At 38.6% G+C, this 27,999-nt stretch overlaps 1 protein-coding gene across 1 annotated transcript; it reads left to right on the top strand.

The window, feature by feature from the left end:
- Positions 1 to 13: 13 nt before the first annotated feature.
- abca4b (ATP-binding cassette, sub-family A (ABC1), member 4b) lies at positions 14 to 27,999 on the top strand. The gene is made up of 50 exons (XM_043217590.1): positions 14 to 79; positions 1,098 to 1,191; positions 1,336 to 1,477; positions 1,790 to 1,929; positions 3,039 to 3,166; positions 4,074 to 4,271; positions 6,573 to 6,662; positions 8,473 to 8,713; positions 8,827 to 8,966; positions 9,244 to 9,360; positions 9,717 to 9,914; positions 12,297 to 12,502; positions 13,635 to 13,811; positions 14,272 to 14,494; positions 14,782 to 15,003; positions 15,537 to 15,741; positions 15,856 to 15,948; positions 16,065 to 16,277; positions 16,531 to 16,708; positions 16,816 to 16,947; positions 17,036 to 17,175; positions 17,341 to 17,478; positions 17,618 to 17,799; positions 18,578 to 18,677; positions 18,765 to 18,970; positions 19,300 to 19,354; positions 19,476 to 19,529; positions 19,976 to 20,130; positions 20,371 to 20,495; positions 20,584 to 20,682; positions 20,819 to 21,011; positions 21,113 to 21,207; positions 21,295 to 21,327; positions 21,698 to 21,803; positions 21,930 to 22,004; positions 22,133 to 22,302; positions 22,499 to 22,676; positions 22,798 to 22,913; positions 23,011 to 23,158; positions 23,274 to 23,397; positions 23,624 to 23,753; positions 23,958 to 24,078; positions 24,268 to 24,330; positions 24,434 to 24,540; positions 24,618 to 24,759; positions 25,836 to 25,970; positions 26,051 to 26,154; positions 26,867 to 26,959; positions 27,154 to 27,403; positions 27,672 to 27,999. The coding sequence occupies exons 1-50, from the start codon at positions 14 to 16 to the stop codon at positions 27,789 to 27,791; spliced, it is 6,960 nt and encodes a 2,319-aa protein (XP_043073525.1). The 3' UTR covers positions 27,792 to 27,999.

The raw sequence follows: 27,999 nt of genomic DNA, 5'->3' as shown, positions 1-27,999 counted from the left end.
TTAAGTTGGAGCCATGAACACGGGCAGCCAGATCCGTCTGCTGCTCTGGAAGAACTGGACGCTCCGCAAGAGACAAAAGGTACAATTAACCCATTCACTCGGACACAAAAACAATCATCATCACAGGCTGTAGTTTCTAAAACCTCAAAATAGCTTATATTTAGAGCGCTCTGTTTATATTATGTGATACAAACCTCAGAAATTTGGTTCAGAGTGCAGGATTTAGGTAATGAGGTGTGACAGCACACAAAACCAAATATAAGACGCTGAAAAGACTTCACTGTATTTTTAAACCTTTTGTATCATTTTTATATGCTGTTGTTTGTTTACCTATAAGACAACGCTTTACAACAACGCTTTATTTTCTAAAGATTTTTTTTCCAGCTGATATTGGATATTAAATTCTAGTTCAGCCTATTTTACTGTTTAAGATAATCTTTTACGACGTCATAATTTAAAAACAGTTTTATTGAATACGTTTATGCAAATTAATGGGCCTACCTAAATATCCAGTTGTCAAATTATATTTTATAATGCTAATGCCTAAGTTGAAAAATATGTAGACTAAATAATATAGGGCTTTCAATTTTGGCCAAAACATGAAAATAATGATCAAATTGCTATTAATTATTTTTTTATTAGATTAATGCATTATTACATAACATGGAACAGTAATTTATTACAGCGCTACATCCAGGCCCACGAAGACATTTCTGTTATTAATGTGTTATTAATTATTATTAACTGTTGTTAAGAATGGGGTTTACAGCTAAATTTACAGTGTGTTTTTTGACAACATAACGTACAAATTCACAGTGAACTACATTAATAAATGCTGTAAACATACTTTTTGGTAAAGTTGTTTTTGCCATTACTAATCCTACATTCAGATCTTTCTTGAATCAGTTTTGTCCTTTTCTTTGGTCGCATGGTTTGGTCACACATCTTTAAAAGCAAGAAATACCTTAAACCAGTCTGTACAGCTACAGCGAATGGCTACTTTTATTTTAAATGATGACTCCCACCCTTTGCACAGTGAGCTTTTTCCTAACCCGACATGTTTCTGAACGAACCGCTCTCTTGTCGCGTGCATTCAGATTCGCTTCCTGGTTGAGATTCTGTGGCCTGTGTTTTTATTCATCGGACTTGTGTGGCTACGAAGAGCCAATCCTCTGTATCGCCAACATGAATGTAAGAATACACATTGCATTATCGTTAGGTTACGTTACAATTTCACGCTCTCAGCCAGCTTTTGAGAAAAATAACACAGCTTTAAAGTTCATTAGAATTTGTGTGAAGGGCCTGAGGACTTACTCATCAAATCTGTAAATGCAGGTCATTTTCCCAGCAAGGCTATGCCCTCAACGGGAATCCTGCCTTGGATTCAAGGGATTTTCTGCAACGCTAATAACCCATGTTTTCGCCATCAAACTCGAGGAGAGTCGCCTGGGGTCGTTTCCAACTACCACAACTCCATGTGAGTCAGACTCTCCTTCGCATCTCAAACCTGGAAGATTTTCCTATCTTGCACATTTTGTGTCGGGGCGTCCAGAGATATTCAAACAATTCAGTTTGGAGGAAAAAATGTCTTTTTTAGCGCAGAGGAGTTTCGCTAAATGTCAAACGGCTCGATAACCAACAGTTAGGATAGTAAATTTAGTCTTATCCTACATTTTTTTTTAAGTTTGTATCAGAAAATGTTGGGAGATGTTTGTTTTTAATGGACTATGTTGGTTTGAATCCAAGTTCCAATTTGTTGTCGTAGCTCATTTCTTTCCATCCACTTTAGACTGGCGCGGTTTTACCAAGATTCACAGGAGCTGCTGTTCAACGACACTGAGTTCCGTCAGCTCGGCCGTCTGTGGCACGAAGCCACCATCTTGAGCAACTTCATGGAGACGCTGCGCACCAATCCAGCTCTGGTGGCAGGTATGTAGGGCGGGGGGGGGTGTCTGCTGTCTGACCCATTAACCCGACCCTCAGAGGAACTGATGGGACCTTTTTAATGGACCTGAGTGAAGGATGGAGAGAGTGGGCATTTCCCTTTGTACTTCCACTCCTTCATACCTGTTTCCTTTTCCTGCTCCCTCTAATGGGCCGATGACTAGTCCGGGGCGAACCTAAATGTATCCTAATATATGGAGAGAATTTTCAAGAAAATGTTTTTTCTGGATTTTTTTGTCTGTCCTGTCAAAAATAGTTCTAGCCAAGAGTAAAGGCCCGTTCACACCAAGGATAACTAGGATGATAACTAAATATGATGAGAAAGATATATATTTTTTTTTCATTCTCAATATTAAAGAATAGCACAACAACGACAAAAGCACAGAGAAACAATGTCATTGAAATATTAAGAGAAAAAATGGCAGAAGCGTATGCACGAATAAACAGATGACATAATTCGTTGGTGTGGGTATATTTATAGTTATTTTTATAGTTATTGTTTTTGGTGTGAATGAGTCTATATAAATATGTGCTTTATAAGCCCTAACAATTAAGAAACAATTCCTGAAACAATTAAGACCAAAACTAGAACCAAAAACCTTTCCAGTTGCCATCGCTTAATCGTATACACCGTTTTAATGTCATAGTTTGATATTTGTTCTTTTCTTTTCCATATCGTTAACCAAAATACCAGCCCTGCAGTTTACCTCTGAACACCTTTAACAGCAGTTGGTTAGTTGAATCTAACAGCGCTTTCTCCACACACGACTCTCAACACACAGTCCCGTTGAGTGACAAAGCTTTCAGTGAAGAATTCAGTGATCAAGTGATCCTTTCAAGGACTCTGTAAGCACAGTTTGTCCTCTAAATGAATATATGTCAAAGTCATTATACACGCTGCTGCAGTGTTAAGAGTGCTTCATTTAAGAAGGAGTGGAATGCATTCTCTCATTGTGTCCAAGTATCTAGGCCACAAAAAAGGGAATATTTGTATTTGTTTACTTAAGTAAAACTTTTAGTTTAGGAGGTTTTCTTTTGGACGTTTTAAAATAAGCCTTGACAACCTTGTGTCTAACAACACTTTGCGCCATCAGGTAAAGGACTGACGGTAGAGCACATTCTGAAGGACGACGAGGGACTGACGTCATTCCTGCTGCGGGACGCTGGGCTTTCAGAGGCCGTGGTGTACGATCTTACGAACGCTCAAGTGCGGGTGGAGCAAGTACGTTAATGGAAACGCTTTTAAAAAAGCAAATTAGCTTCCTTCTCTTGTGAGCCATTTGTTTTCATAAATGCTTTAACAGCTTCCACCGCAAGCGGGATCCTGTCACACAGTCACATCCTCAAACTGTCCTGCGGGGATTCGCTAGATGCTTCCAGCAAAATCTAGTGGATTCATGTGGTGTTAACAGTCACTGAGGGTCCTTCCTGAGTTTGTGCGGCAGTGTCTTCGTGACGTGGGTCTGCTTTTGTTTCACGCTGGCCTCTCGCACACAGACTGATTTATGGTGTACTCCATTGTCTTGGTGATTCAAGCACTCTTAAGTAGGCTGCTTTGATCCTACACTTTCCTAAGTGCATCTCAACGTATTGTGAAACACGTCATAAATAACGTATGGGATGATGTGACCCTGGATCACAAAACCAGTCTTAAGTCACACAGGTACATTTGTAGCAATAGCCAACAATATACTTATTGGCTCAAAACGATACATTTTTTGTTTTGTGCCAAAAATAGTTAGGTTATTAGATCACGTTCCATGAAAATGTTTTGTAAATTGTACTACTGTAAATATATCAAAAGTTAATTTTGATTGCTAATATCCATTGCAAACGGATTTACTCAATATTTCGATTTTTAAAAAGTAGTATTTCGGCCAAATATCGCTCTGTCCTAAAACTAACATCTATGAAAAGTTTATTTGTTTAGCTTTGCTCTAAAAACTCAAATATGTCATATCTTACGTCCTCTATGCATTTAAAAAAAAAAAAAACATCTTAGCGATGTTCCACATTGTGCTCAGGTTCGCTGAGATCTGCAGTCAAAAATTTCAAAGATTCTTCAATTCTTCCAAAACGTGAACACTCTGAACCATTCCTTCATTAACGATCATCTCCTGTGTTTCTAGTTTGCGTATGGAATCCCAGATCTGACTCTGAAAGAGATCGCCTGCAGTCAGGCTCTTCTGGAGAGATTCCTCATCTTCCCCAGCCGTGGAGGGCTGTACGGGGTCCACAATGCCATGTGTGCCCTTTCCCAGCAAAGGCTGCAGAAGATCGAGGACGTGCTGTATGCCAACATAGACTTCTTCAAGCTTTTGCGACTGGTCAGTTATAAGGCTTTTCTTAGCACTGGCTGTTTTGCACGGTTATGCTGATGTTTAATGGACTGAGATGTTATTCGGTCCCAAAATATGACTACGAGTGATGCATAAATAATATATTTTGGAAGCATTGAGATTTTTTTTAATCTATTTTTTTATCTGCTAAATTGATTCAAATATAACTGTAAAGACATGTGTAATATATAATATAATTGCATTACAAAAAGGCAGCAGTTTTGCGCATTCTAATGATCAAAAATCTTTTTTTAATATAATTATCAGTAGTTAGTAAGGTAGTTCTTAATTTTAGGTACTGGGTAACTTCAGGTATGTGATGCAAAATATGTTCTTTATATTTACTAATAAACAGCCAATATGTTAATAAGCATACTAATACATTAGGCAACAGTAAGAATCTTTCCCATTATAATGGGTTCCACAAAAATATTAAAAAGCACAATTTTTGAACACAGAATCAGAATATTATAGTAGTTTTTTTAGGAAGATGTGACAAATGTAGTACAATGTTTTTGTATTTTTGATCAAGCTTTTGAATGACCAGATTTGTCTTTATAGTTATGAAATGAAATAATTATTATTTCATTTTAATAGATTTACAGTTTAATAGATTTATATGTTAATAAATTTAATAGGTTCGATAGATTTAAAAGTTCAGCTGGAACCTAGTTGTGGGTCCGAAAACCAGCTCGTAATTTTTTTCTGATTTTGAAATGTCAAAATTTCCTCTCTGCTTTAAAACCAGTAAATTTGGTTGCAGAGAAAGTTTATTTAAAACATATTTCATTCAGACTGGAAATATGTAGCATATGGTCTCCTCTGTGTGTCACAGATGTGTCACATGCTAGGAATTATGGAAAAGCTGTTCTAAACACATCATAAGTGTTCGCAGGTGGCGCACTAAACTAAGAATGTGGATCATGAGCCAGACCTACTTACCTGTTGTTAGATTTTAGAAGGCCTATGAATACCACTGCTGAAACAACACTGCTTATCAGCTTTCTCTTTCTAAGTCTCTCTCTCTGTCTGTGAGGTTTACCCAGGGTTAGATTGAAGCAGATGGTAGTGTTAGCATGATGACACACTGCTTGGCCTCATTTACTAATGAGATTAAAGAAGACGCTCCCTCTGGTGATGAGGACAGCTGAGGAGGCAGTTTCTGTTGTTTTGCTGTCTCTCGTGATGATGTTTAAGTTTCAGGAAAAAAGGCGCTTGCTCATTTCTTATTAACTTTTTATTTATATCAGTTTCGACAAAAATATTAAACAGCACTGTTTTTAACATTGATAATAGTAAGAAATGTTTCTTGAGCACCAAATCAACTATACAGGAACTATACAGCTTAGGAAGGAATATATAGCTTTGGACTTAGGACTTTAAGGAACGGTTACAGTCCATTCAAATGTTAACTAGATATATATATATATATATATATATATATATATATATATATATATATATATATATATATATATAATTATTAAGAAAACTAAATAATTCAATATATTTAAACTGTAAAGGAATACATTACATATAAAAATTAATAAATCAAAATAAACATTTTGTAAATAATTAAAGGTGCTGTGTGTAGGATTTTGACTAAAAATATTGAAGAATTTGTTAAATTAACATATTTATTTATCTAAATGACAATGCTACAGTCTGTTATTCTTCTTTGAAAATGTGTGTTCCGGACCAGAATGTCGACTTCTGTTTTGGTTTGTGAAGCCCGTCCAACTGTCAGTTGTCAGCCAATCGTGTTTCGGAACCCCGGGTTGCCAGTTGTCGGAAAACAGAGCATCATTTCAGTTATGGAAGCTGGCACACAAAAAAGGAGTATGAGTGGGAATCTGGCAACCTGCTTGTGCGTCAAATCTGAGTACGAGGGGCTGAGTTAAAAAAAAAAAAACATCTCCAATATTTTGAATTTGACTACAACACCTAGTTTAAGGCAAAATGAAAGGTAATGTCAGCCATGAGTGTAATTTTTTTGGTTCTAAATAGTTAAAATCAGTACACAAATATCATATCATATCAAAGTATGTTACATTTTTCTTTTAGTCCACCTGTAAAGTTGATGAAATGCCACTTACGCCTTTCTGGTTCTCAACCTTGGATATGTACTGTATTATAAATGTAGTATTTTAGTAATGGAAAGGTATTGCAAATATGTTTCGAATTATGTACTCAAATGAATTAAATCAGTATTTGTGCACATTTATGGTCATTATTACTCTTCACATAAGGTCGATGAACTCAAATGTCTCTCTTTCTGTCTGCGTTCAGTTGCCCATGGTGCTGGATAACCGCACGACCGGGATAGACCTGCAGTTCTGGGGTCGAGTGCTTTCAGCGTTGTCCGACAAGCTTCAGGAGGTACGGCTGCTTGAGAAAGCTCAGTTCCTCTCCCCCTTTTAAGACCCTTATTTTAGCATCCAGGAAGCTCCTCACTTCCCTTCAGCTCTTCAGAAAGCTCCGTGAGAGAGATGAGTTGCAGTTCATTTATGTCTATTGCATCAACCACAATAAAAAATTTTAATCACCGTTACCTTTGTGTGAGCTTTAGGAGGACAGAAAGTGTTTATATTCGACCAGTTCATGCGTGCACATGCATGAGTATCATCACTCCTGTTTTTACAAATATGTCGAAAGCGCATTCCACTGAGCTCACATCCTGTAGGTGGAGTACATTTCTTTCCCTTTTGCTAGGGTGACAGAAAGCCTGGCCAACTAACGCTATCACCCATCACTAAATCCATCTGCGCTCAGTGTGAATGTGTTTGAATGGGAAGTAGGGAGGCAAAGTGTTAGTTTAGTTGAGGTTGAGCAATGACTCATTCCTCATACTGAAAGCCTCTATGGAAATCTTCGCCACTTATCTTGACCCGGTTTGACTTATTTTGGCTATCATGGTGTGCATTAGAGTTCATGACCCATGGATGAGCGCTGGATCTCACGTTCACCCCGATAATCGGCTGGCCTCGTGTTTTAAGAGAGCAGCCATTGCTAGGCTTTGTGGTTTAGTCTGGAGTCAAACCTCTCTGGAACAAAAAAGATGATACTTTGAAAAAAGTCAATGGGTTCAAAATAACATTGGACACCAACAAAAAACATCTTTGTTTTTATGCAGAGTTTACCAGTTGTTCATGCACATAGATGAATTCAAATAGGATTAATTGCTAACCTGGTTCTGACCTTATTTTTACCTCCATGGTGCCAAATTGAGACATAACTGTGCCTTAGAGTTTATTTAGGGATATCCTCTTCAAGGATGTACGTCTTTACGTTCCACGTGTCGTGTATTGAGAATAGTTTCTGGCAGATAAAACATGTAAACCAGGATAGAAGGGTTCAGATGAGGCTGTTTTATTAAAACAAATTGTGGTATTATTGCGCACTGAGCTGTATTTGTAAGGTTTTTTGATTGAAAATACGGTAAACTGCAGTTTTGTTGAGATTGTATTATTAATACAATTTTATTACAATTTAATATACCAGGTTTTCAAATGTATTTGGCTTATTTTATTTATATACATTTGGTTTTAATAATATACATTTATTCCTGTAATGCACAGAATTTTAAGCAGCCATTATGCAGTTTTCAGTGTCACATGATGCTTCAGAAATCATTATGAATTGGTACTCAATTCATTTTTTTTCAAACAGTTGCTTAGTATTTTCTGGAAATTGTGATATTTTTTACAGTTAATTTTCATGAATAAAATCTTTAAAAGAACAACATTTAGTGTTAGGAAAATGTAAATATTTTAATATTTATCGTCACTTTCGTGAATGAAATTTCTATAAAATTAATATCTTTAAAAAATGAAATTTTGTTCAAAATTTTTTAATGTTAGTGTCTGTCTGCTATATTTAGCTTTATATTATAAGCCTTCTCCCATAAAAGCGCCGTTATCAGTCATAATGGCTTTTTGGCAATGTGGCAATCTTTCTTTCTTTGAATCCCTAAAAGAGATGTTCAGCAGAATGTCCAACTTGCCATTTCCCATAAATTGAAGGTAGCTGGTGACTCAAGCTCAAAAAGGATCATAAAAAATTGCATGATTTGTACTAAAAATCTTGCCTTCCTCCAGATATCCTCCCCTGATTTATGTAAAGCCCATAAATAAACTAATCTGTACATACTGCAGCTGTTATGTTGAGTTTATTGGCCTTCCTCTCACAGCTTGCGGAGAGGCCCAGCTCCCAGGACTTGATGCGGGTCATGTACTCCATCTTCCAGTCCGGGGGTTCCTCGTCCTTCAGTCAGCTGATGTCCACTGTGTCGGATCTCTTCTGCGGATACCCTGAGGGTGAGATCACCCAGGTCTTCTCCTTTAATTGGTACGAGGATAACAACTACAAGGCTTTCCTAGGCATCAACAGCTCCAGAGGACATGACAGCTACACCTATGACAAGACAGCAAGTGAGAATTATCGATCTGTCTGCTCTGTGCCTGTTTCACCCGTTCACTTTCGCTTTGTTCTAATTTCTCTTTTCCTTGCTCTGTTTTTCTTTCGCTCTCTCTTTGGCCCGCAGCTCCATTTTGTAATGCATTGATGCAGAACTTAGAGTCGAACCCTGTTACGAAAATCATGTGGAATTCAGTGAAGCCTCTGGTGATGGGGAAGATCCTCTATACCCCAGACTCCCCGGCTGTCAGAAAAATATTAAAAAGTGTAAGATACAAATATTGATGATTTACTGATGATTATTGATGAATATGAATGATTAACTCCAGAAATTTGTGCTAAACTTGAATATCATGTTCTCCGGCATTATTTGAGATGATCCAAAGAGCATATTGTGTGCTTCAATTCAATTGTGTACGTCAAGGCTACACTTCAGTTGTTTTGTTTTATTGTACATCCCTGTAGACAGGTTAAGGCACCCTGCAGTGCGCATACATTTTGATGCTAACGACGCTATGAATTTGTGTGTGTATGTTTTGTCCAGGCCAACACTACTTTTGAGGAGCTAGAGCGGTTGCAGAAAATGGGGAAGGTCTGGGAAGAGGTGGGACCGCAGCTCTGGGAATTCTTTCAGAACAGCGTCCAAATGAACATGATACGGGTAACGTATCTGTTTCTTTTCATCTCATACACACATGCACACACACCTCCCTTTATTCCTTCACATGCCACATTATTCCAATAATCCCCTGAATATACAATCCACTGTCCTCCTTTGGTCTCTGTGTAATCTCTCATGGGATTACGTTGTTATATTTCATTATCTGACATGATATGTATCTATAAGTGATTTCATTGTTACATATTGTCTTTTTACTTTTAAAAAGTCTGTAAGAATTATTTTAAGAAATTAAATTCAGCAGGGATGCATTACACTGATTAAAGATTAAAGTAAAAAGATTTACAAACTTGTATTGTCGGTTTCCAGCACAACTATCTCTTTCCACCCCTCTGCAGGACACACTTAGAAACCCCACAGTGATGGACTTTTTGGACAGGCGTCTTCAAGAAACACAATTCTCCACCAAAGACATCCTTAACTTCCTGCACAATGGCCCAGAGCACGACAGATATATGAACATGACAAACTTTGACTGGAGAAATGTCTTTAGTGTGGCCGATCAGGCCATTCGGATGTTCAACCGGTACAGTGAGGTAATAGCACTTATTAGTATCAGATGAAATCAGATGATTTTAATCTGAATGCAAACATTGTATTCAAACATATCTTGTTTAAAAGCAGTTTCAGCATTTTCAAGTTTACGAACACTTCCACAAGTGCGGTACGCATTGATAACCAAAAGGAATGTTATTTAGCACTGTAATATATCATTTTGGCACATAACTTTACAACTCTTGGCTCTTTCTGCTGTTGTTCCAGCCAAGGTGGTGACTAGTGACTGTCTTTCATTAAACTGATTTGTTAAAGAACACTGGACTGAAACAATCACTTGTTCCACATATTTTACAAAAACAGTAATTTGGAACAAAACAAAAATGTGTTTAACAGATTCATTCAATATTAAAACAATAATTAACTCACCAGACTTGTTCAAAAGCACCGATTTATTCTGGAACAAAACAGCTGGTTCAGTGATTCGTTCAGCAGATTTGATCAAAAGCACCAATTCATTCTAGATCTAGACACTAAATTACTTGACAGATTCATTCAAAAAACACTGATTCATTCATATCAACATTAATTTATTCAAAATTGAATTGAAACAATACTTCACTCTGTGGAGTTTTCTAGTGAAAGCAGGAATGAAAGACATTAAAGGAGTAAAAGGAATATTATTTAGCACTCTAATATATTAATATTGGCAACTATTATGAATGATCTACAAATAGGCTCAAAATAAATGTTTTATCCTTTAACCCTGCCCCTAAAATATTCATCTCTGTCTAGATCCGGGGGGTGTCCCCGTACAGAGCATCTTCCTACAAACCAGCCTATCTGTTCCTCACTTGACAGAATGAGGCTCTTTAACTCTGAGCACCGCCGCTCTTATTCTGCAGAGCGCTGATTGCTCTCAGCACATCACCACAAGAAAGACCACTTAGCACGGCTATATAGAGCCCACCGTGGCCAGATGGGTGAAAGGGAAAAGAACAAGCAAGCTGTCAACAGCATGCAGGCCTCTCTATTGTGCGGCTTTGATTAAGTGGGGAGTGGGTGGGAGAGCCACCCTTTGCCAGCACCGTGTTGTTTTTGTGGACGGGGGCCTTCATTGAGAAACGAGAGGGGCAAATCACTCAGCTTCACTCTGTTACCTCACCTCTCTAGCCATGACCGGCCCCTGTCCCGTAAGCTGGAGGCCTCTTCCCGTAAATTGATTAGAGTGGGACGGCAATGATGGGAGAGGGCTATCATAGAGCGACCCAGCCTCCCTTTGTCTACATCCGAACGGCGAGCCTTCATGCTTTATAAACAAATCTTACCCGTTTAGCCTATTAGCTATAGCTGTCACTCTTCAGCCCTGCTCAGAATGTTACCTTAAAGAGCTATGGGATCATTGGCCACTGAAAAAAATATAATTCTCTGGATTTGAGTGTTTTTTCAATCCATGAGCTCAAGCTGAGTGCCTCTGAATGTGAATGTTGTGTTTTTCAATGGAAATGTGTTGAGAACATGTGAGTCCTGCAGGGGTCCCATTGAATCTTTCCATTCAGTTGTTTGTTCAGGACTTCTGGTGGCATTGTACATTACTGTGAATGACTCCATTAGATATGGTGCACATGAAGTAGGAGGCCTCTCACTTCTAGTGCGGTGGCATGTGATGTAAGAGGTTGCCGTTCACTCAGCTATTGTATAGCAGTCCTCCAGTGAAGAGCCAACACAGACTCTGTCATTTTCCCATGTCATTGGAGCGCTTTGAGAACAAGAGGCCTGCTACATGGAGAACTGTTTCAGCTCTCGAAAGCGTGACATTCATACATACCAGTGTGCACATACACATTATTATACAACATTATTAGTTCCGGTCTTTGAATCTGATTGGCGGCTGTTTTTGCACGCTCTAGGCCGACTGTCAATCTGTGTAAGGATTTTTATAATGACTTTATGCAAAATGAGTCTCTCTTTCTACGCTAGTTTTAATTCAGTAGCTAAACAATCAATAATTTACCAGATTCATCCAAAAACACAGAACAATAATTTTGTTAACAAAAATACTGGTTCTTTCAGAAGAAAAACAACCAAATACTCTGATTCATTCAGGAGCCAAACGATCATTCACTTAACAGATTATTTCGAAACCGCTGATTCATTCAGCAGCTAAGCAATCATTAACTTAACTGATTCTTTTGAATATTCACCTGAATATTTATAACAACAGTGGGACAACAGCACTTGCTTGTGCAATATTTCTTTACAAGCAATAAATAGATAGTAATAAAAGTAGTAATAGTACTTAAACCCTAAATAAACTCATCCTGCATCCTTTGTTCATCTATATATGATCGACTGTACTTTGTATTGATGTCGCCGCAAGAACATACAGAATTCAACATATGTAATTTTTCATTTCTTCGCAGTGTATAAGTCTGGACAAGTTTGTGGGTCACATGGATGAGAATCTGATGACTCATCAGGCTCTGCACCTGTTGGGGGAGAATAAGTTCTGGGCAGGTCTGGTCTTCATGGACATGTACCCCTGGACCACAGATCTGCCCCGCCATGTCAAGTTCAAGATCCGAATGGACATTGATGCAGTGGAACGCACCAACAAAATCAAAGACAGGTGACAGGTCATCCATAATTGTGAAGGATGAAACAGCTTCATTCTTTATCTGATCTAATAAGGGTTATTCCTTATGTACATAAGGAGTGGATGGAGACCATTAAACCATTGAAGCAGAATCAAATTGAATCTATTTAATATTCATGCCAATTTTAAAGCAACCATTTAGTCATTTAGGACTTACTTATCAAAATCATATGAATAATGAAGTTTTATGGCTTTAGGGATTGCAAGCAAATGTTTGAATTAATCTTATTTTACCTCTAATGTGATCAGGGTTGAGGGGAAACTGAAGGAACATTAGTTCAAGTTCATGTCTCAGCTTTCAGAGTACATGTTCTGATTTAGCTTTTATATAAAATTGATTGTGTAAGGAGACAATAGAAGATCTTCTCTTAATTGTTCATGTAAGGTGTTACTGCTCAACACACTATTGTTAGAGCAAGAGAAAGAGCAGGCACAATCACACATCCTATGTAGAGCTCCAGTATGCTGTGCCGTGAAAAATGACACCGCTCATTACTGAGTCTCTCTGGAGCACAAAACATGCCTGCAGGTGTTAGTCTGGTTAGATCTCACTGTAGCCGTCCTTCTTTGACATAAGAAGACAAATATTCATGGATCGAATCACACTGTGGCCTGTGGGTTCATTGTGTTTTCATTATGAGGGCATAATACAAAGTGCAGCCACTATAAACAAACAATGTGAATTGAATTACAAATTGTGATTTTGCCACTCCTATTGAAATAGTTTGGACTCATTTTAAGCATGTTTTTTTTAATTCTGAAAAAAAAAAACAGAAAAAACATTTTAATGTGTTTAGTATTGCAAAATCTAAGCATTAACATATGTATTCAAGAATCTTATCTGCTTTGACATTTTTGTGAAGCCTTCCCAAGAAAGTAGGAGGTTGAAATTTCTATACATGTCATGTCAATCAAGCCCTCCAACACTCTCTAAAGTATCATGGTCCTGGAATATTTATATACTGTATCTCACCAACCCCCTTAAAGTACACATTTAAAGGCTTACACTTACATTAACTTTTATGAGACGTTTTCCCAGTGAGCTAGAAGATGTTCATTTCAGAGCTTTAGTTTTAAAATAAAGGTTTCCCTCCATTTCTCTTAGGTACTGGGACCCTGGGCCAAGGGCAGACCCAGTGGAAGACCATCGCTATATTTGGGGAGGTTTTGCCTACCTGCAGGACATGATTGAACACGGAATCCTCAAGTTACACACAGGTCATGACTGGCCTTTAGGTGTTTACCTGCAGCAGATGCCCTACCCCTGCTACGTGGATGACATGTGAGTGATGGCTGAAATTATATGGCCATTAAATGCTAACTGACCCTATCCAATAAAATCATACTGTACCTGCTTAGAGGCTTAGTCCACTCAAAAATTTAAATGCTGCCATCACTTACCTTCTTGTTGTTTCAAACCTGTATGACTTTCTTTCCTGTGCAAGCCCAAAAGCTATACACATTTAAATACTGTTGGTGACCAAACAGTTTCCAATCCCATTAATTTCCATTATGTTTTTCCACTATACAGTGGAAGTTGACCTTTACCGGCATTATTTAGAATATCTTCTTTTATGTTCCACAGAAGAAAGAATGCCAAAAATGCGTAAATGATGACAGAGTTAAAATTTTTGGTCATGTTCAATGAAGTCAAGACTCCCTTCATATTATTTCAGGGCACATGGAACCCTTGCAGTTATGCCAATGTCCAATGTATTGTTCGTTTTTTATCCCATGTAAAGGTTCATGCTGACTCTAAACCGCTGTTTCCCCATCTTCATGGTGTTGGCATGGATCTACTCAGTGTCAATGGTAGTGAAAAGCATCGTGTTGGAGAAGGAAATGAGGCTGAAGGAGACCCTGAAGGCCATGGGCGTTTCCAATGGAGTCATCTGGTACACGTGGTTCATCGACAGCTTCCTCATGATGGCCACCAGCACTGCTCTGCTGACTGCCATTATCATGGTGAGGAAGAAGATGACCGATGAACCATGTCAATTGAACTTTGTCCTGAGTCTTTTTCAGATTTGTTGCATTGTGACCTCTGCTGGATGTATGTTGTTAGTACATATATATCAGCTCATCGTCTCATCTGTCGCTCTCCCTTGCTACATTTTGCCTGTAATGTATTACTTAGAATTTGCATGGACCATATCCTGTATATTTGGTATGGCTACCTCATTGTTAGCAATACAATGAAATATGTCATTTACACTGGAAATAATTACATTTTTGTGCATCTTTGTCCTCAGGTAGGCAAAGTGCTGAATTACAGTGATCCCATCATCCTGTTTCTGTTTCTACTCACGTTCACGGTGGCCACTATTATGCAGTGTTTCTTGATGAGTGTGTTCTTCAATAAGGCCAACTTGGCTGCGGCTTGCAGTGGCATCATCTACTTCACCCTCTACCTCCCTCACATCTTCTGTTTCGCCTGGCAGGATCGCATTACCAAGGAAATGAAGTTAGCTGTGGTAAGTCCATTATGCTGTTCCACTTCAAACGCCAGCATTCAAAGTAAATGAAATCGTTAGAAGTTAGTTATACTTCACCACTAGGGGGCCCTAGCAAGCTTCTCAAGATGACTAAATGTGAATTTAAATTAATAAATTATTATTATTAAGATGATCAAAGTCTAAAAACACATATAATAAAATTTTAATGGAAATGTGCAGTAATAATAAATTATAAAAATTGAACTTATTTTCGTTTTCAATAACTCTTGTTTTAATTTAAGGAAATAATTGTGTTACTCTCAGTTTGAAAACAAATTGTTTGTAAAAATCCCTGCAAAATATTGGAAATATTCAATTTTAGAGGAAACTTTGAATATTGTGTTTGACAGCGTAGAGATTCAAAACTACTGCTATAAATGTAATTAGCATGTTTTTATTTTATTTATTATATTTTTATGTTTTATTTGAAAAATAATCTCAGTGGTTAAAATATCTCTTGCCTGCCTGTAGTTTTGTGTGAAATGTGTTGTGAAATGGTTCTCTTTTTTCAGAGCTTTCTGTCTCCAGTTGCATTTGGTTTTGGGACAGAGTATCTGTCCCGCTATGAGGAGCAAGGCCTCGGGCTGCAGTGGGACAATATTCGTACAAGTCCTCTAGAGGGTGATGAGTACTCCTTCTTCACTTCCATTCGCATGATGCTATTGGATGCAGTTGTTTATGCTGTTTTGGCTTGGTATCTCGACAACGTCTTTCCAGGTCGGTTTCTTTCAAATCTCAGCACTGATTGCTACTAACCTAATAGAAAATATGCTTTCGAATGTGTGTCTATGCGTATGTGTGCTTACATCTTTTTTATCATTGACTTTTCAGGGCAGTATGGCATCGGTCGGCCCTTTTATTTCCCATTGCAGCCCTCTTATTGGCTGAAGCTGACACCTCAACCCTCCCAGAAACCAGATCCAGGTAGGGTTGATTGTTGACATCCATCCAGCATGATTTGATTAGAAGTTACAGCAATAAATGCAGGCGTAAATAGCATTCATATATAATAGCATTACATTGCATTCATTTTACCAAAGGCCCTGAGAAGCCTGTGGTAAACAACGTGGAGAAGCAGGGAGATGTGGAATATGGTGGCCTGTCACCGGACCACAGGGAATGCAATGGTTCTCGCAGCAGCAAACAATGCAAGCACAGGGAGAAACGAGAGAGGATGGAGAAAGAGAGAGAGAGGGAGGAACAGCTGAAAATGCAGGAAGAAGTTCAACAGGAGATACAGCCTGTGCACGATGGTAATCTGCCTATCTGTCTATAAATCTGTCTGCCTCTCTATCTATCTACATAGTCTTGCATTAATGTAAAACCTTTTATTATTTACATGTAATTATGTTGAACTTAATTATGTAACTTCATCTGCATGGGATTTTAAATCAAATTTCCATTTATTAAATTTGTCTATTGCTGTAGCACCTGTATCTAACTCTGAGCCTGTTATATTGTCAGATATCTGTCTGGCTTAGTGTCCATATTGGTATTTTCCTGCAGGGAATCCGTTCTTTGAGCCAGAGCCGGAAGGTCTGTTAATAGGAGTGTCAGTGCAGGAGTTAGTGAAGGTATATTCGAAATCCTCAAGACCTGCAGTGGACTGTCTCAACATGAACTTCTATGAGGGTCAGATCACTTCTTTCTTGGGTCACAACGGGGCAGGAAAGACCACCACCTTGTGCGTCCCTACCTTTTATTTATCCTTTAATGCAATTGATATGGATACATAAAAATATTTTGTGTGATTTGGACACATTTCTCACATGTGTGCTTGCACTGCCATAGGTCCATATTGACAGGGTTATTTCCGCCCACCTCTGGAACGGCTTACATATATGGGAAGGACATTCGTACAGAAATGGACACCATACGGCAATCGTTGGGCATGTGTCCACAGTACAACATCCTCTTCAATCAGTGAGTGATCTCGCTTGGAAGTAATATGGTAAATACTCTAGTCCGGTTGTCCTCAAAAATGTATATTTTTTTATTTTATTTCACTCAGCCTGACAGTGGAGGAGCATATCCTCTTCTACTCTCTGATGAAGGGACGTGATCACAAGGAGGCCATGCAGGAGCTTGAGAACATGCTGGAGGACCTAGAACTGCCTCATAAGCGAGATGAAGAAGCACAAAACCTCTCTGGTGGGTCTGAATGCAAACCTGACACAATAATCTGGTAATCTGTTGTTATAGGGTTTTGAGGTTTGCCTGTTGATGATAATTAAGACAGATACTTAGGATAGACATGTGCGTTAAAGTTCTGTCAAGTCAGTGAGTTTTGTAATTGCGCTTTGACTCTGTCTATAGGGGGTATGCAGAGGAAGCTGTCTGTGGCGATGGCTTTTGTGGGTGGTTCTAAGGTGGTGATACTGGATGAGCCGACATCAGGAGTGGATCCATACTCCAGACGCTCCATTTGGGACCTGCTACTCAAGTATCGCACAGGTACTGCCACCTTCTGGGCAAAGAAAACACTTTACAATGTGTAGCTGCTCATGCGATAAGATACAAAACTGGTAATCATGTTGTTAAATATCTGTAATCATTCTGTTTCTCTCTCCGATGTCTCTTACACTTCATCTAGGACGCACTGTAATACTGTCCACTCATCACATGGACGAGGCAGACCTGCTGAGTGACAGAGTGGCCATCATCTCTAAAGGGAAACTACACTGCAGCGGTTCTCCTCTCTTTCTCAAGAACTGCTTTGGAGTGGGTTTCTACCTCACGCTGGTGCGTCGCATGAAAGACCAGCGCAAAAAAGAGGTGAGAGACGTCTGCGAAAGGTCAGTATTGGTTATTAAGGCAAGCAAGACGTTACATAATTAAATGTATATTTGCATACACTTCCAGAACAGAAATCCATTAAAATATAGGATAGAAATAAAACTGCAATTGTGTCTGGCATTGTGTTGTGCTCATAAAGGGAAGGTTTCTGGATCAGAGCTTAAGCAATAATGCAAACCCATTGTAACTGAAATCTACTGAAACACATAGACAAAGTGCAATAAAATGACTTTTGCATGTGCATTTAATGTGTTCTCCACTGGTCTGAAAGAACACATGTTAAGTAAGCAAAACGCACAAGGAAAACTTCATGCATTGAAAAACAATGTCTGTAGTGTCTTGCTTAAATGGTTACTCCACTCCAAAATGAAAATTTTGTCATTAATCACTTACTCCCATGTTGTTCCAAAACCGTAAAATCTTTGTTTATCACCGGAACACAATTTAAGATATTTTGGATAAAAACCGGGGTGCTTGTGACTTTCCTTTTCACTAGTAGCTTTTGGGTTTGTTAACTTTGTTTGTTAACAAGTTGTTTGTTAACTTTGATTTTATGCTATCTATAAAGCTACCAGAAACAGTTTAACAATTGCATACTTTTGTATTAACACTCAATATTCACATTTTCTTCCCAAAATGTACAACTGCAGTAGGTCTGTCTAATGCAAAAAGAGGCAAAACTTCAAAAATGTCATTAAAAGTTCTTAAGTGTGGTCTGATTGTGTCCTGTTAAGAGTTCTTTGACTGTGCTCTTCAGAATGAGTGCGACTGTGCGTCTGAGTGCTCCTGCTCCTGCTCCACTTGCACCAGATATAAAGAGGAAAGTCATGCATTACAACCTGAGAGAATACTAGACGGTCAGTGTACGACTCTAAATATACAGTAACAGACACTTTTGTCTCATTTCTTCAAAAACAAATAGTTTTTTCTATCTCATTACACAGGAAACGTTGAGAGCATCACTGCTCTGATTCATCACCATGTACCTGAGGCGAAGCTGATTGAAATGATTGGTCAGGAGATGACATATCTTCTTCCAAACAAAGGTTTTAAATACCGTGCGTACGCCAGCCTTTTCCGTGAACTGGAAGAAACGTTGGGTGACATGGGCCTCAGTAGCTTTGGCATATCTGACACCTCACTAGAGGAGGTTAGACAACATTTCATTCATCCATTGACCTTATATATTTATACTATATTAGATAAATACTAGTTTAATATTAAGAGATAAAACTTTGTTTCTTTGGCAGCTAGGGGGAATAAAATTGTTGAGTAAGATAAAACACAAATTTGCTCAAATGGAAATATTTACCAAAAAAAGTTCAATAAACATTTGAAATATTGAATCTAATTTTAAATTTTAATATACTGTAACAGTATATACAGTAAATAAAATAACACTGGTTGTTACTACGCAGAATTATATGTGTTAAACATGTGTTCACTGATGTTTTAAGAAACTGTGTTGTGTATATTTAGATCTTTCTGAAGGTTACAGCAGATGGAGAAGCAGCCAACAGCTCTGTCACGCCAGGTGAATATCCTCATATTGCCTATATTACAGATATGTGAAAGTCAATTAGTTTTTTATGTACTTTGAATAAACCTCTAGTTTATAACACTGTTTGACTGTGCGGTGGCCTATACTCCCTCAGAGCAATGGATGCTACAACAGAGGAAAGACAGGGAGGCTGCGAGTAATGTTGAAGGTGAATTGAGATCCCAGATCTCAGCTTTGCTTAGCGCTCATGCTAAGAGCTAACAGGGCGCTATGAAGGATTTGACTGAGGTGCTATGCTTTATGTAGAGCTAAAGCTTTTGGCAGATACCGGACCAGCCTAGACTAGTGTACATTTCCATGTTGGTCCAGGCTGGTTTTTTGCTGATTAGTGCTGGTGAACCAGTCAATCATGCTGGGTCGATTGGCTGAAAATGTTCCTGGTTAAGCTAGTAAAGCAATAAAGTCTTGCTTGTTAAAGAAACAAATGCACTCTTGCTGGTTTAAAAGACTGTGCCGGTTAGTTGTCAGTGGTTAATTAGCCAGGTAAGGACAAACCAGCAGTCTTACTGTAATGTTTTAAACCAGTTATGCCAATTTTTTTTTTTTTTACCAAAGATCTAATATTGTTACATCCATATCTGGTCTGGTTTACAGATGCTAATGGTGTAAGCCCACTGGAGTCTGACAACAGTGCTGGTAGAGCCTCCAGGCAGGTTAAAGGTTTGAGTCTCGTGCTCAAGCAGTTCCACGCTCTTCTGGTCAAGAGATTTCACCATGCCACACGTAGCCACAAAGATTTTCTTGCACAGGTAAGGTCACATTTTCATTGCATTATGTTCAGTTATTACATTATGAGTCGCTACCACACTATTCATTCATGTTCAAGGGATAGTTTAATTTAAAAAAAAAAAAAAATTAAATCATCTACTTCGTTCCAAATCTGTATGACTTAGTTTCCTCTGTGGAACTTAAAAGTACAAATGTAAAAACTGTCCTTATCACTTATTAAGCAGCTAGTAGTGTTTTCTTTACATTTTGCTTTTTTGTAGATTGTTTTGCCAGCCAGTTTTGTCCTTATTGCCTTGGTCTTCACTATGATCGTCCCACCGTTTGGAGAGTATCCCAGCCTGACCCTCACTCCGTGGATGTATGGACCGCAGTTTACCTTCATCAGGTGAGAGTTATTCTCAGAATCTGACCCATAGTCTCTATGTTTTCATAGGAGATGTGATTGAAATTCTTACTGTTCTTCTGTGCCTCAGCAATGAGCAGCCATCACACCCAAAGATGAGGCACTTCATACAGACATTGCTGAAGGATCCTGGCATGGGAACGCGCTGCATGGCAAATCAGCCTTTGGAGTGAGTTTTATTTTTTTCATGTACTTCTTGACAACTGTGTTGGAGGAGGCTGGTTTTAGTTCTTAGATAATAACTCTTCATTGACAGATTTGAAATATGGGCATACACTCTTGTAAATGTGAATATGTGTGCACAGGAGCCTCTTTACCTGCCTAAACACAACTTCTGATTGGGAAGTTCCTCCAGTTTCTCCTGAGTTTGAAAACATCTTATTAAGTCCCGAGTGGAATAAAAGGAACCCCTCACCTTCCTGTGAGTGCAGCACTGATAGAAAGCTCACCATGCTGCCCGTCTGTCCGGCTGGAGCTGGAGGAATGCCACCACGCCAGGTCAGCATCCATGACAACACTGAAGTGTTTTAATAGTGATTACTGATCACTTGGACTAGTGATCACTGGATTTAGTGATGTATTTTATTGCTCTTATGTAGAGACAAGAGCCAACAGGAGACATTTTGCTCGACATGACAAACAAAAACATCTCTGACTACTTAGTGAAGACTTACCCCAAACTCATCAAGACCAGGTGAGCTGTTATTAAAGCTACAACGTGTCAGTAGTATCACTGTTTGTTTCATTTAGTATAACGACTGCTGCTTTTTCTCATATGTAGCTTGAAGAGCAAATATTGGGTGAATGAGCAAAGGTAAGGTTTCTGTCTTTTTAATTTAGTTTTTTGTTTGATATGATACATTTCAGCGGCTGTCATTTTTAGTCAAAGGATTTCTTTCTGCAGAATGTCTCAAGATTTCAATTGAAGTAAAAAAAAAAATGTCCGACGTGCTATAATTTTTTGCTAATTTTTCTGTAATTACGTTATTATTATGCAGTTATGAATTAGTAGAGACACAATACAAACAGAAAAGATGGATTGCTAGTCCATCCCAAATGAGACTATTTCCCCTTAAAAAAGTTTCATTGTGATGTCTTTGCCACACATCATGTTACACATCTGCATTTACAACAAAAATACACCAGAGTAAAATGTTACTTGATTAAATCCATTTTTCTTAAAGATATGGTGGTCTCTCTGTTGGTGGACAACTCCCAATTCTTGACGTTGATCCAGAAGAGATTCAGGGCGTTTTTTCCCAGCTTGGACGGATGATGAATATCACAGGGGTATGGTATTGTGTATATAACACTTAAATGATAATGAGATTTTGATGAGAGGCATTTAAGTATATAATTTTCTATTCTGGTTGCATAACATATACACAGTTGAATGATTGCTTATCTTACCCCCAGGGCCCCTATTCAAAGTCGGCAATGAATGAATTAGGAATGTTCTTGCATTACATGGAGAGCGAGTACAATGTTAAGGTATGTAAAGTCATCTATTTAACATTTCAACATCCCAGACTGTAGTCTGAAAACTTAAGCATGTCTAAATACCATTGCATTATATAACGAGCTATCAACTTCTTAACACTTTGATCTCTTTGTCACAGGTGTGGTATAACAACAAAGGATGGCATGCCATGGTCTCTTTCATGAATGTAGCAAACAATGCCATTCTCCGTGCTTACCTGCCGCCTCACGCCAATCCATCAGAGTACGGCATCACTGCCATCAACCACCCGCTCAACCTCACCAAAGAGCAGCTCTCAGAGGTCACTGTGTGAGTGTCAGCTGACACGTAGATTTTCACCATCTGTCTTGGATGACCAACATGTTTTGAAATCCCACTCAGTCGATCGCTATACTTATTTAATTATGCGACGGTTCTGATATCTAAATTGTTTTCATACATAAATGATGTATAATGTATAAAGTTCTTTTGTTTATAAAAAATTCTGCTTTTTCTTTTTGGATAGTCTCACCACATCAGTGGATGCAGTGGTGGCCATCTGCGTCATCTTTGCCATGTCCTTCATCCCAGCCAGCTTCATCCTCTACCTCATTCAGGAACGTGTCACCAAGGCCAAGCATCTGCAGTTTGTTAGTGGAGTCAGCCCTCTGGTCTACTGGATCGCCAACTTTTTCTGGGACATGGTGAGATTCATCAGTCTTGTGTTAGCGTGGACGGTTCTGAGAAATGTCAGTCATTAGTCATTGCAAAATGTGTTTGGATTACTGCTTGATTGCTCACATCCTTTTCATTTATTTGTGCCAGATAAACTACTCTGTCAGCACAGCAATGGTTGTGGGCATTTTCGTGGGTTTTGATAAGAAATGCTACACGTCACCAACCAATCTGCCAGCGCTGGTCGCTTTGCTTTGTCTCTACGGGTCAGTCAGTGGCTTATGTAGGTTCAGACTCATTTGAAGACTCATCAGCTAAGCACAACAGTGATTTCTTTCACTCTTCTGTATCTTCTCTATGCAGGTGGTCAGTGACGCCCATGATGTACCCCATGTCCTACATGTTTAATGTCCCCAGCACGGCATATGTGTCCCTCTCCTGCATCAACCTTTTTATTGGTATCAACAGTAGCGCCATCACCTTCATCTTAGAGCTCTTTGAGAACAATAGGGTATTTTTTTGTCGTTTTTTATGTAGTACTGTTTAGTCTCAATAAGTCCATGTTTATACATAAAATACCAATTTCCGAGTTTCTTATTTTTGTTTTTTCTTCATATATACTTCAGTCTCTGCTAATGTTTAATGAGGTGCTGAAGAATGTGTTACTGGTCTTCCCTCACTTCTGTCTCGGCCGAGGTCTAATTGACATGGCCATGAACCAGGCTGTGACTGATGTTTATGCCAGATTTGGTAAGTTTATCTGTTAACAATTACTTAATAAAGAAACAACAGTTGCTGTTATGTCTGTTCAAATTAACATGTTATTCTATATACATGTTATTCATATGTTCTTCAGATCTTTGAAAGTAAATTTAAATGCAATTTCTAAAAGTAATCCATAAAAAATAAGTATGTGTATAAAAAGTGCAGGTGAAAAGTATAACTGAATTCTTACAATAAATTGTTTTTGGCACAGGGGAGGAGTTTTTTATGGATCCATTCAGATGGAACTTTGTGGGGAAGAATCTCTTCTGCATGGCTGTGGAGGGTTTTGTCTATTTCATCTTCAATCTGCTCATTCAGTACAATTTTTTTCTTGATCGCTGGTGAGGGCAAGAGACCTGATTCATATTCTTTCAGATTGTCATTATTCAAATTCTGCTCATTTATGTAATTTATGTCCAGATTTGTACTCTACAGCTGCAAAAAAAATTTACTAATATTTACTGTGTTTACTAATACTGTATCTTAAAACAACATACGGTAAGATGATAGACGGTAACTATTACTTTGGTGTGTTATTTGTGTAGGGCGTCAGACTACGCAAAGAGCCCTGTTAAAGATGAAGATGATGATGTAGCTCAGGAGAGAGAGCGCATATATAAAGGAGGAAACAAGAATGACATCCTTCTAATCCGAGACTTGTCAAAGGTAAGAGACCAGGCCAAAGACACTTTCGAACCTTTTCATTGTTCCTGGAAAAAAAACGCAGTGTGAAAGCACCTCAAACGACTAAGATGAAAAGCATTCATTTTATATTTTGTAAGCTATGTCGGAGTTTAGTTTGTAGTGTTTTACATGACTGTTATTGTCATGCTAAAGAGTGAGGTCTAATCTCAGACATACAGGCGCAGAAAACGACCGGCAGTGGACAAAATCTGTGTAGGAGTTCCAGCAGGAGAGGTATCACAGAAAAGATATTCTATTGTGTATCATTTCTACACTATACTGTCGCTCTCATTGAAATGAACAGTAATGTGGGAATCAATGTAAATGTCTTCTGCAGTGCTTTGGACTTCTTGGTGTAAATGGTGCAGGCAAAACGACAACCTTTAAAATGCTGACCGGAGACACGGATGTGACATCAGGGGAGGCGTCAGTAACCGGATACAGGTATATATACAAACTATAAGGAGTTTTGCATATCTGCATCGCATGCAGTGCTAAACGTGAACTCCGTTTTCCTTCAGTATTCTCACCAATATCCTGGATGTGCACCAGAACATGGGCTACTGCCCTCAGTTTGACGCCATAGACGAGCTCCTGACGGGGAAGGAACACCTGTACCTCTACGCTCGCCTCCGCGGCATCCCTGAATCAGAGATCGGCAGAGTAAGTCTCACAGATGACTTAAAGGAATAGTTCACTCTAAAATAAAAGTTTGCTGAAAATGTGCTCACCCTCAGGCCATCCGAGATGTAGAAATTTGCGTTGTCACTCGGCCATCTTCCGCAGTGAATGGGTGCCGTCAAATGGAGAGTCACAATCGCAATAATCCACAAGTCCATCAAGTTATGTGCTGTGAACTGAAATGCTGTGTTTGTAAGAAACATCTATCATTTTAACTTCAAACCATCGCTTCTAGCCAAAAGTGTTTATAAGCTATTTATGCTTCCTCCATTGATGACCAAGTCCCATGTCCCAAAATCTAGTTTACAAACAGCTTGACTATCACTTCACTCTCTTCACAAGACTGAAGGACTGATGGACTGGAGCTGTGTGGATTACTTGTGAATTATTGTGATGTTTTTATCAGCTATTCGGACTCTGACGGCACTCATTAACATACCCCACACCATCTCAAACCACCATTTCCACAAAGTGGGACCAAAAGCAACAATTTGTGTGTTAGATTCCTCAGATTCCTGCCTTTCTCAGCATCAAGCACCAAGTAATTTTTCAGTAATAAGATTCATTAGCACTTCAGACACTTCAGAGCAACTCCCTGACAAGAAAAATACACGTTTTTTTTTTTTTATACCTTGATGATCATGTTTAAAATAACCACATTACATAAGGCTTGCAGATGCTTTGCAGCCTTCTACAGGTTCCACTCGTACTGTTTAATCTTGTGATAAGCATACAGTTGGTGCATGGCCTTAGCGTGGCCACTGGAATTATAAAACATACCCAATTCCAGTTATTTCCGAGGCACGTTGTTTAGAAGTATCCTTGACCTTCCTACAAGCGTAAGCATGCTCGGAGCATATTGTCATTTCAGGTTACAACATGAGCATATTATTTTGAAAGCATAACATCCTAATAATAGTGTAAAAACTTTTTACTCCCCAACAAAAAATTCACACGACACGCACAAAAGTACACAAATATGTTAGGCTCTGTTAACTGATAAGTGTTGTGTTGTAGTCTTTATTATTGTGTACTGTATGATTGTATGTTTTCTGAAGGTGGCCGAGTGGGGCATTCAGAAGCTGGGGCTGTCTGAATATGCAGGAAACTGTGCTGGTACCTACAGCGGGGGGAACAAGAGGAAACTCTCAACTGCTATCGCTATGATTGGCTGCCCTCCTCTAGTGCTCCTGGTATGTTCTTATAAACGTTCTCGGTGACATTGTGGACAACTAAAACATTGGTGTAATTTAACTCTGTGAATTGGATGTAGGATGAGCCCACCACAGGAATGGACCCTCACTCTCGTCGCTTCCTGTGGACCGCCATTCTGAGTATCATCCGTGATGGAAGGGCAGTCGTTTTGACGTCTCACAGGCAAGAGTTTAAAGTTAACGCTGGGTTTCTCAAACAGGGTTTATGAACCGCTTGGCGTTTTTAAATGATGAGACATTAACATTAAAATCCACAAATGGGACTGCACAATTAATCAAAATATAACTGAAATAGCGATTTTTAAATTTTTTTTCAATTTTCAAACAAAAATGTTGCAGTATAAAATACACACAGCTCATGTAAATCAGTTGTAATATGAGATATTTATACGTCACCAAATAATCAATTTATAATTTTTGGCATAGTCGTGCATCCATAAATAATTAATAAGTAATAAGTAATTTTCAAATATCTAAATAAAACACTTACACACTAAAAATATGACAATTAACCAACACACGAGAACTGTAAACATTGTTAAAATATTGAAATATTGACTTAAAATTTCAGGAAGTTCGTCATGTAATATATTTTATGTCTAAGTGGTTTGGCTCATAAGTTTGTGAACCCCTGTATGAATGCTATGACTATGCTATTTTTTTAAGTGACTTATGTTAAGTTGACTTCACAGAAATGCCTTCTTTTTTTTCCAATAAATATTTAAAATTATTAGTTAAATTAGTAAAATTACAACCTTTTAAATGTATTTGTTTTTTATACATTTTTAATAATTCATTTAATAATGAATCATGCATTATTATTTTAAATCAAATTAATATATTCAATTCTTTATTTATTTTGTTTGTATTTACAGTATGGAAGAGTGTGAAGCTCTTTGTACTCGCTTGGCCATCATGGTCAATGGGACGTTCAAGTGTCTGGGCACAATCCAGCATCTGAAATACAAGTGAGTATGATCTTTTGGAAAGTTTTATCATTTCAAGTCAAGGATGGCGTTTTCATATTATCACAAATCGACTAAATAGTTCCTTCAGCCTTAAATGATTAACTTTGAAAGGAGCTGGTGATGCAAAACAATCCACGAAATGATCAACAACGCAAGCGCGCGCTCGGTTTTGCACGTGTTGTTTATATCGACAGGTTTGGAGGTGGCTACGTAGTCACGATGAAGATCAAAGCTGAGAAACCAGGCGTGCCTCCTGACCTGATCCCGGCCGAGTCCTTTATGGACAGCAGCTTCCCAGGATGCATACAGCGAGAGAAACACTACAACACTTTACAATACGAAATCGCCGCCGCTTCACTGGCGCGGGTCTTCCAGCTGGTGTTGACCAACAAAGAGAGACTGAACATCGAGGACTACTCTGTGTCTCAGACCACGTTAGACCAGGTAACTTCATCGCGATACAGCTTCAAGCTACAAATGTCTTTCACTTCGGTCCGTTCCAGCTGTCGGCGGCATGTTAAGACTTTAAGTTATCTAGTAAGTTAGACAGGAGAAGAATAGCTTGATGCTGTAAAACTGACCTGCTGCGCACTAGGGAACCTTCCGTTAGAAATGAGTTATTGGTCGAAATTCCCATGCTGAGATCGAATTCGGTTCGCTCAGCAGATGTGACTGACACGGCTAACAGCTCATCTGTTTCGCTGCCTTACAGGTGTTTGTGAGTTTTGCCAAGCAGCAGTCAGGAGAAGACGATGCTCAGCTCAGAGCATCTGTGCCGAGACGGGAGAAAAAGGTCTCGCCGCTACGAAGAGTTGCGACGAAAAACAGTTAAAGATGAACTTGTATGCTTCAAAAGGACTCATGGCTGACAGCGCATTACACAATGTTGTTCATGAAGTTTTTAAAGCCTTTTATATATGTATTTATACACAAAACCTACTGCATCTATTTGAAGTTGTACAAATGTCAGATTTTTTTTCATCATTTATAACATTTTTTAACATCTGACCTCTAGTCTATAGCATTCTGAGCCAAAGGTC

This window comes from Puntigrus tetrazona, chromosome 2 (assembly GCF_018831695.1).
Source record: "Puntigrus tetrazona isolate hp1 chromosome 2, ASM1883169v1, whole genome shotgun sequence".
NCBI lineage: Eukaryota > Metazoa > Chordata > Actinopteri > Cypriniformes > Cyprinidae > Puntigrus > Puntigrus tetrazona.
The sequence above is the reverse complement of the archived record's forward strand: the minus strand, read 5'-3'. Positions and strand labels throughout refer to the sequence as shown.

Bases quoted from the DNA above. Each gene is read 5' to 3' on its own strand.
- abca4b (XM_043217590.1), top strand. From the start codon at position 14: ATGAACACGGGCAGCCAGATCCGTCTGCTGCTCTGGAAGAACTGGACG. The intron at 22,005-22,132 runs GTATGTAAAGTC...TCTTTGTCACAG, and splicing joins AGAGCGAGTACAATGTTAAG to GTGTGGTATAACAACAAAGG. The intron at 26,155-26,866 runs GCAAGAGTTTAA...TTGTATTTACAG, and splicing joins GTCGTTTTGACGTCTCACAG to TATGGAAGAGTGTGAAGCTC.